Source organism: Aegilops tauschii, chromosome 2 (genome assembly GCF_002575655.3).
Source record: "Aegilops tauschii subsp. strangulata cultivar AL8/78 chromosome 2, Aet v6.0, whole genome shotgun sequence".
NCBI lineage: Eukaryota > Viridiplantae > Streptophyta > Magnoliopsida > Poales > Poaceae > Aegilops > Aegilops tauschii.
In genome coordinates, this window is record NC_053036.3 from 620,165,057 (window position 1) to 620,174,405 (window position 9,349).

The window sequence follows — 9,349 nt, forward strand, 5'->3', positions numbered from 1 at the left end:
CCTGGATAAATGATTGATGGAAACCTCTGAAATCAGAGGAAATCCACAACACTGGTTGGCGCCAAGCGAGGCGACTTCAAGCCCCGCCTACTACCTAAATTTTCTTTTGAGGGGTTTCAATCCCAGCCACCTACCCCATCGACCTGCCGCGTCTAGTGACCTAACCTGTGTAACCCCTCTCTGGGCACGACCTGGCCGATCGGAGAGCTGTGTACCAGGCCCAACTTCACCCAACAAGCTAGACTCGACAACGATGCATCAACAGCCAACGGGTGCTACTACATATAGGTGTGCTCGCTGGCTAGCTGCGACCAGGCTTTGTACAGAAACAGCAAGCTAGAGCATGTGTCGGCCGGGAGTTCATGTATACAGAGTAAGTTGCAAGACAGTTCGACAGGTAGATTTGGATTAGCTACTTCATATATACCGTCGGCGCCGGCCGGGCGGAGATGGTTCAGATGGGGAGCAAGTGCTGGCAGGAGTCAAAGACGCTGTGGCACATCGCGCTCCCGGCGATCCTCACCACCGTGTTCCAGTTCTCCATCGGCTTCGTCACCATCGGCTTCGTCGGCCACATCGGGGAGGTCGAGCTCGGCGCCGTCACCGTAGCTATAAACGTCATCGAGGGCTTCGCCTACGGTGTCATGGTACGCACGAAGAACGTAGCCAGGCACACCAATTAACATGCTTATATATTGTTGAACGTCATTCAGCGCGCATTCCTACTTGCTACTACCTCGGTTCTGGTTTATTGGTCCTTTTGTGCTAAATTTTGATAATAAATTTAACTAAGAAAATAATAATGCATGTCACAAAAAATTATATTGCTGAATTCATATTTGGACATAGTTTCTAATGATATTATTTTTATCACATGCATTACCATTTTGTTAGTTAAATCTAAGGTCAAAATTTAGCACAAAGGTAGTACCTACTAACTCCGTTTTAAAATAATTTTGTCGCAACAAGTCAAACTTGTTTATGTCATGCCAAGTCTATAGAATTTTTTATTAACATCTAGAATATCAAATTAATCTCAAGAAATTATTTATGAAATAGTTTTTGTACTATGCGTATTTGGTATTGTAGATCGTTAAATGTTGAGGATATCAGTTATCGCTGCGTCTCGGTTGGCTGGGGATTAGAGATTAATCGAAAATCAGGCAATTTATTGATTTTATCGGTTGACTATTAATGGCCAATTTTTTTTTACAAATCCCAGATTTCCCACACTAAAATATGATATGTTCAACAAAAACAAATATTGAATAGAAGTGTTATCTTGATCCTTTGCCTTTGAATCGTTGTACATGGCAAACAAAACAGGACAGCCATACATATTACATAACAAGGTCCACAAAACAGAAATAAACATAGTTCTTGCACATATAGTGCTAGAAATAGTCCTGATTTATCGGTATATTCCTGATAAATCGCCTGTCAGAGCGATAAATCGGTCCAAACGATAAATGATGACGATATGTGAAAATTGCTTTTGGAGCTCGGCCTCCATGAAGGCCAATTTTTGAAAAGTTCAAAATTCAAAAAAATTCATATTTTACATTTCAAAAAATTCTAAAAACAATACAGACATAGATGTAGGAATAACACATATGTGTGTAAATTTTTAGGACAAAATAGGTTGAAATGAGGGCTGTGCAAAAAGACAAATCTATGACTTTTCAACACATGATACTATTCATTCAAAAAGTCCATGAGTTTGTTCTTTTTGCACAGATCGCATCTTAAGGTATTTCATCCTGAAATTTTACACACATACACATCACATCCTTATATACTTGTACAATTTTTTCAGAAATTTTTGAAACAAAAAAAGTATGAATTTTAAATTAAAAAAAGGGCATCCATGAAGGCCGAGCTCCAAAATGCCGTTCTCGATGATATGGCATAATCTTATCGGTCACCCACCGATTGACGATAAATCGGACGATAAATCACTAAATTGACCGATTTTTTTAACAGTGACGTATCATTTTTTTGTAGAGTTGGTCAAACTTAAAAAAGATTGACTTTGGACAAACCTCTAACTTCAATTTTAAACCTGCTGCATCCTACCATTTGGTGTTGTTACACTCACGTCTTACCTACCTATCATGTGGTAGTATATATAGTACTTTATCATTTTAAATATGTTCATAAACTATATCAGATGTTTGTTTTAAATAGCCTACACGTTTGTTGGTTACCCATGAGCAGGGAGTGAGTGAGGGTTGTATGTCAATATGAGGGGTTGGGGCCCTGTGCGGTGGCAACAACGTCATGAAAAGACGTGTAGATGAGTAGTTAACTGAGAAGACGCTCAATTGGAGGCTGATCCAATGGCGGTGGCCACCGAAGATGAAGATGTTGATGGTGGTGGGCCGTTGGGTGGCCGAGAGGGAGAAAGGGAGAATCAAGAGAGGTTTCACCATCGACAGAGATAAAGGGGAAATGAAATACATTAGGGAAAGTAGTGGCTGCACCCACCTTCGGTGCAACCACGGTGCACCCACGCAAGAAAACATAGCAAAATATTTCAAAAAATCTGAAAGTTTGTGGGAATGATCATCAACAAATGTTATGGGAGCTTGTAAAGTTTGGTGGTCAAATAACATTCGAGCTAGGCGCCGTCACCGTCGCTATAAACGTCATTGAGGGCTTCGCCTACGGTGTCATGGTACGCACCGACGCACGCAGGCAGGCACGCCAATTAACACGCATATGCTAGCGCGCATTCCTACTTACTAACTCCATTTCAAAATAATTGAACTTCTCAGTTTGTCCTAAGTCAATTTTGTTTATGTTATGCAAAGTCATATAATATTCATCAAATTAAATTTCAAGAAATTATTTATGAAATAATTTTGTACTATGTGTATTTGGGATTGTACTAGATCATATCATATTTTTTATAGAGTTGGTGGAACTTAAAAAAGTTTGACTCGGGACAAACCTAGAACTTCAATTTCACATCCTACCATTTGGTGTTGTTACACCCACGTCTTACATACGACCATGTGGTAGTATAGAGGTAAACACACTCGGAGTCTTAGAACTTGCATGCGACGGTCAGTTTGATGCATAAACTTGTAAAATACGTGATTGTGATCATCGAATTTGCACGGACGTGCAAAATACAGTCACATATCCCATACACGGGCGTATCTTATGCTTGCGCAGCATGCCAGTGCGGACATGGTCCAATGTCAGTGATAGGTGGTCCTTGGTGTGACGTGTTTTTGCGCAAAACCCCCTCACCTTTTTTATTTGCAAAAAAGGAACCACTGATGGGTTTTGCCAATGAGCAAAAATTAACATGAAAAAGTGTGGGTGCAAAGCCTCTCGAACCCATAACCCAAGGTTAGCAGACAAACCGTCTAACAACTACTCCCTCCGTTTATTAATATAAAAAGCCTTTTTTAAAGATTCTACATACGGAGCAAAATGAATGATTCTACACTATAAAATATGTTTATCTACATTAGTATGTAGTTTGTATTAAAATCTCTAAAAAGGCTTATATTTAGAAACGGAGGGAGTACAACGCACCATTGTAGGTGTCTACCGATAGGAAAACTACTCCCTAATTTGCGTGAACAGAGGCGCTCGTGGAGCAAAATGCGCTACAGTTTGTGCGCCCCATTTTGCACCTGTTCATTAAAAAAAATTGTAGATACTATGTTAATTTTGCTAAAAAGATAGTATGGAAATTATAATCTCAGTAATAAATATAAATTTCAAATATTGTTCATATCATATTTTTAGATAATACTTATGAACTACTTATAAAGAATGTTTGTATAATTATAATACAATTTTTTTAAATCATAATTATAAAAATGTGCTTTTTATTTAGAAATTCAGGGAATATTTTTCAAATATTTATAACTAAAAATATTAGTATAATTGCACATGTTCTTTTTTTTAGAAATTCATGTCGCATAAAAAAATCATGTATTTTATAATAATATTTATGCATTATAAAGAAATGGTTGTATTAATTGTAATACAAATGTTTTTAAAATTAAAATTATACAAGCACTTCAATGATTATAAGCACGTTTGTCTAGTTCAATGTTTGTACAATTGAATACATTCATAATTTAAAATCTAAACTCTTGGTATGCATATTTCATCATGTTTAATACGTAAATTATATAATTTTTTATATACAAGTCATTAGTAAAAAATATACACAAGTGAATATTCATAAATATTTATTAATGTTTGTCTTCATCATTTTTTATAACTAAAATATATAAGCAGCGACTGTATAATTCTTTTTGTATTCATTGAATATTTTTATTTAATAAATATTTTAAATGTACGTATTAAATAAATATATTTTTATGTAATATAAAAGTGTATATTTAATAAAGAGTTGCCTGTACATTTTACCTGTATTTAGTCCAATCATGTAGACGGCAGATATTTAGTTGATAATCCATGCAAAAAAATATAGTTGATAATCCCCGACGTTTCCAGGATAAATCAAGTTGTATGTCACCCTAGTAACGTGAATGTGCCTGGTGCACAATTTTGGTCCTGCATCGGGTTGCTTGAGGTGGTGTGTTCGGTCCAACAGGAGCCTTTTTTTTCTGCAAACTAGGGGCTTTTTCGCAAATAAAAAGGCGAGGGGTATTTATGTAAAAACACGTTACACGGAGCGCAATCTGTCACTGACAGTGGGCCCCGTCCACGGTAGCGTGCCGTGCGAGCAGCGGATTCGCCCGCGTACTGGATATGTGACCGTATTTGCACGCCAACGCAAGTTTGATGACCACAATCACGCATTGTGCAAGTTCGTGCACCAAACTGACCGACACATGCAAGTTCTAGGACTCCTGTTGTATTCTCTAATATATATACTACCTTATCATTTTAAATAGATTCATATACTATATTGATATGTGGCCGTATTTGCACGTCCACGCAATTTTGATGACCACAATCACGTATTTTACAAGTTTGTGCATCGAGCTGACCGTCACATGCAAGTTCTAAGACTCCCACTGTATTATCTCTAGCGTATATACTACTTTATCATTTTAAATATATTTCTATACTATATTTAAGATTTTTCTTAAAATGACATATATGTTTGTTGGTTACCCATGACCAGGGAGATTTGGGCAACCTGTGTGTGAGGGGTTGTATGTCAATATGAGGGGTGGGAATTGTGGGGTGGCAAGGACGTCATAAAAAGTCACGTAGATGAGTGGTTAATTGAGAAGATGCTCGATTGGAGGCCGGTCCAATGGCGGTAGCCACCGAAGATAAAGATGTTGAGGGTGGTGGAACGGTGGCTTTTGAGAGAGAGAGAGAGAGAGAGAGAATGAAGAGAGGTTTAGCGTTGATCGCTGAGAGAGTTTTTTTAACAGTAAAAGAGGAGTGGGTAGAGTGGATTGTTTTTCCAGGCAAACTTGTCTAGTGAGATCCACACACAGAGTACGTGCACCGTGTGGTGTGACGGTGTCACTACAACACGGTAGTTATTCAAATATGTTAAAAAACGCCTCCAAAGGTTCATAGAACGCTAACATATAGATAACGAGGTGTTCCTTTAAATGGCCAGAGAAAATCACGACGGTGAATGACAACCTCATGGTTATCTCGAGCCGCATGCCTAGATCTTTGAAGGCATTTTGCAGAAAACGTGGGGTAAAAAGGATAACAAACTAAAAAACAAATGGACAGAGCCCACCTTGAACCAGGCACCCGTTTGACTGCACATGGCATGACGAGGGATCAAACTCAAGACCTTCTGTGTAGATGAGTGGTTAATTGGGAAGACGCTCAATTGGCGGTCAGACCCAATGACGGTAGCCACCAAAGAACAAGATGTCGACGATGGTGGACCGGTGGCTTGGTCATGTGGGGAAAGGGAGAATCAAGAGAGGTTTTGGGTGAAATACATTAATATTTACCGCACGCCTCGACAGCAAAAGAGGAGTGACTAGAATGGATTTTTTTTCCACGCAAACTTTGTCTATTGCCTTCCACACACAATATGTGCACCATGTGATGTCCCGATATGTCGGTGTGTTCTGGGCTTCTGGCTAAAGCCCACCACGAGTCATGGACACGTTTGAATTTCACTCTTTCCCGCGCATGCATATGTTTCAACTACAAACCACGCGCTAGCGGATGATGCTAGGGGGTGCATTTGCAGGTTGGCATGGGCAGCGCGCTGGAGACGCTATGCGGGCAGGCGGTGGGTGCCGGACAGGTTGACATGCTCGGCGTCTACATCCAGCGTTCCTGGATCATCTGCGGCGCCACCGCGCTGGCACTCGCGCCGACCTATGTCTTCACGGCGCCAATCCTGCGGGCGCTCCACCAGCCCACTGCCATCTCTGCCGTTGCCGGGCGGTACACACGGTTGGTCGTCCCGCAGTTGTTCGCCTACGCCGCCAACTTCCCGCTGCAGAAGTTCTTCCAGGCGCAGAGCAAGGTCTGGGCCATGACCTTCATCTCCGGCGCAGGGCTCGCCCTCCACATCGCGCTCAACTACCTCTTCGTCACACGCCTCGGCCACGGCCTCTTCGGCGCCGCCATGATCGGGAATGTCACCTGGTGGATCATCATCGTTGCGCAGTTCGCCTACCTCGTCTCCGGCTGCTTCCCAGAGGCGTGGAAGGGGTTCTCCGTGCTGGCCTTCAATAATCTCACCGCCTTCGTCAAGTTGTCCCTCGCCTCCGCCGTGATGCTCTGGTTGGTACATGTTTCAATTCTTAGCTTGCTATATGATTATAATTCAATCACCAAGCAGATTAATTTAAATTGTGTATATGCACGATGGGTTCTTATCTAGCTTGGAGCTGTGGTACTACAGTGCAGTGCTCATCCTTGTGGGTCTCCTGAAGAATGCTCAACTCCAGGTAGACGTCATGTCCGTTTGGTAAGCAGTTTTTATCTGACGAACCAGCAACCTAACTATGCGCGCACAGACAATAGTGTTTGTCTCACGAAGATTAAACGGTATTCCATGTCTGACTCTTTTTTTTACATCAACGTGTCTAATTTTTTTTTTACAGCATCAATTACCAGCTCTGGACCCTTATGGTGGCAATAGGCTTCAATGCAGCAGTGAGGTATATAGATAATGCACGCAACAACACAAATAGTACTCCACACAAGACTGCAACTGTATAAAAAAAAGAAGTATAAAATTCATCAGTATTTTTGCTAATGCGAAAGTTCTCGAGATGCAGCGTTAGGGTGTCGAACGAGCTGGGCGCGAACAGGCCTAAGGCGGCCAAGTTCTCGATGATCATAGCAGTGTTGACGTCCGCCGCCATCGGGGCGGTCTTCCTGGCCGTGTTCCTCATCTGGAGGACCGAGCTGCCACGGTTCTTCAGCGACAACGACAGGGTCGTGGGGGGAGCTGCAAAGCTTGGCTACCTTCTTGCAGCATCCATCTTCCTCAACAGCATCCAGCCTGTGCTCTCAGGCACGTACCACTACGCCAATCAGTTACCAAATTAAACCAGTGATCCCAATGACAATTGGAACATGTCGCTTTGCAGGTGTGGCGATAGGAGCAGGGTGGCAGACGCTTGTGGCGTTCATAAACATTGTGTGCTACTACTTGTTTGGCATCCCACTGGGAGTCCTCTTTGGCTTCAAGCTAAAACTTGGTGCATTGGTAAGAGCAAAACCAAATCAACTTCAAATATTTATGGATACATAATTAATTAGAACGGCCAATCTGATTCTAACCTGCTCTGATTATACAACAATGTATATCTGCAGGGGATTTGGGTGGGCATGTCAATTGGCACGCTGCTGCAGACTGCTATACTTATCATAATTTGCTTCCGAGCCAAGTGGGAGAATCAGGTGTGCAGTACTACACTAATATCACTCGTTCTCATTCTTTCTTTCCTATATAGATATATAATGACTCGATCGTAGTTGAGCATATCTTTATTTTAAGAAATGTCTGGACTTTTTACGGTGCAGGCTATGTTGGCCGAGGAGAGGATAAAGAAGTGGGGAGGAAGCAGTGAAACATTGCCGGCGGCCACAACAACTGCGACAAACAATATCATAGATCAATAATCAGATGGTTCCTGCATGCAGATTGGACAATGCTATGTATATGTACATGAAAAACAAAGGTAGATAGATTATCTGTATGACTATATCTGTATCTGTACTGTTAAAGGGGAGTCTGTCCCCGTTTCGTTTCGTTTCATTTGCTCGGCCCACCCCTATCGATTTTTTTCCCAATCGAACCCTGTTCCAGATTTCCACTCTGGTTTTTTCGTCTCTCGTCCTGGCGGAACCCTCTACGGCCTCCTTTGGTTTGAAGGAATTTTGTAGGAATTGCATAGGATTAAATTTTCATAGAAAAAGTTCCTTCATGGCCCTTTAGTTTGTAGGAATAGAATCCTATTTCTATGGAGGAATTCTTTTTATCCTACGCATTCCATAGAATAATAAAAATTAGCCTAGAATCAATGAAAAATTCTATCGATGGAAAGCTCTCGCAGATCTAGACTGTTGATGACAACGTTGAAAAGGGAAGGCCAATGATCATAAAACCTACCACGGCTTTTCTCATTTGGAAATCGTAGCAAAATGAAATCACCACCAATAAGAATGGGGTATGGATTATCTTTCGCCAACTTAACCAATTCACGGAGAAAGTCGACGTTGAACTCATCCTGGGCTATCCCACATACACGGCGACGAGAGTCCATGAGAAGTTGTCGGCCATGTTACAAATATGGAGTGTAATGTGAAACTCACCATGCATCCGAACTAGCCACAATATCCATAGTCCCTGTGTTTACGCTAAATAAAATGCCCCCAGAACAACCCCTAGGCTATGGTGAAACTCACCATGTGAGCTCAATAGGGGATGAAATGCAAGATGCTGGATTATCTTGTGTTTCACATTATTCTTTCACTGATTCTTTGTTCACAAAGCCACAACCGCAGAAAGAAGGGTGCTTTAATCTGAAAAGGAGGAAGAGAGATTTTTCTGAATGATTAGACGTTTTGACGTGAATTTCCTGAGATTGGGGCCCACAGTGTAACCAAAATCAATCTATTTCTAGGTTGTTCGTGAACCGTGGCAGAGATTAGTCAGATTAGCTAGAAGCCACCAGATTCTAACGGAGTTACTCCTTTTGTCATCTGAGAACTTTGTCTGTGATATTGATACATGGAACATACTTTCGTAACATATTTAGATTTTCAAAAAGAATTCATCTATGTTTAACGACTGAGATTTTCTTATATATCTTGACTGACGGTGCTGATGGCTGATCTAATCTTCAGTCTTCTCACTCTGCACAAATTTTCAAAATGACAGCGTTCCACACACGCAGCTGAGCTA

The 9,349-nt window shown here is 41.2% G+C and overlaps 1 protein-coding gene across 1 annotated transcript; it reads left to right on the forward strand.

The window, feature by feature from the left end:
- Positions 1 to 409: 409 nt before the first annotated feature.
- LOC109753592 (protein DETOXIFICATION 29) lies at positions 410 to 8,251 on the forward strand. Its single transcript, XM_020312515.3, has 8 exons — positions 410 to 647; positions 6,173 to 6,714; positions 6,815 to 6,901; positions 7,038 to 7,094; positions 7,215 to 7,453; positions 7,530 to 7,648; positions 7,756 to 7,842; positions 7,966 to 8,251. The coding sequence occupies exons 1-8, from the start codon at positions 450 to 452 to the stop codon at positions 8,062 to 8,064; spliced, it is 1,428 nt and encodes a 475-aa protein (XP_020168104.1). The 5' UTR covers positions 410 to 449; the 3' UTR covers positions 8,065 to 8,251.
- The last annotated feature ends 1,098 nt before the right edge of the window (positions 8,252 to 9,349 follow it).

Bases quoted from the DNA above. Each gene is read 5' to 3' on its own strand.
- LOC109753592 (XM_020312515.3), top strand. From the start codon at position 450: ATGGTTCAGATGGGGAGCAAGTGCTGGCAGGAGTCAAAGACGCTGTGG. The intron at 6,715-6,814 runs GTTGGTACATGT...GTTCTTATCTAG, and splicing joins GCCTCCGCCGTGATGCTCTG to CTTGGAGCTGTGGTACTACA. The intron at 6,902-7,037 runs GTAAGCAGTTTT...TTTTTTTTACAG, and splicing joins GTAGACGTCATGTCCGTTTG to CATCAATTACCAGCTCTGGA.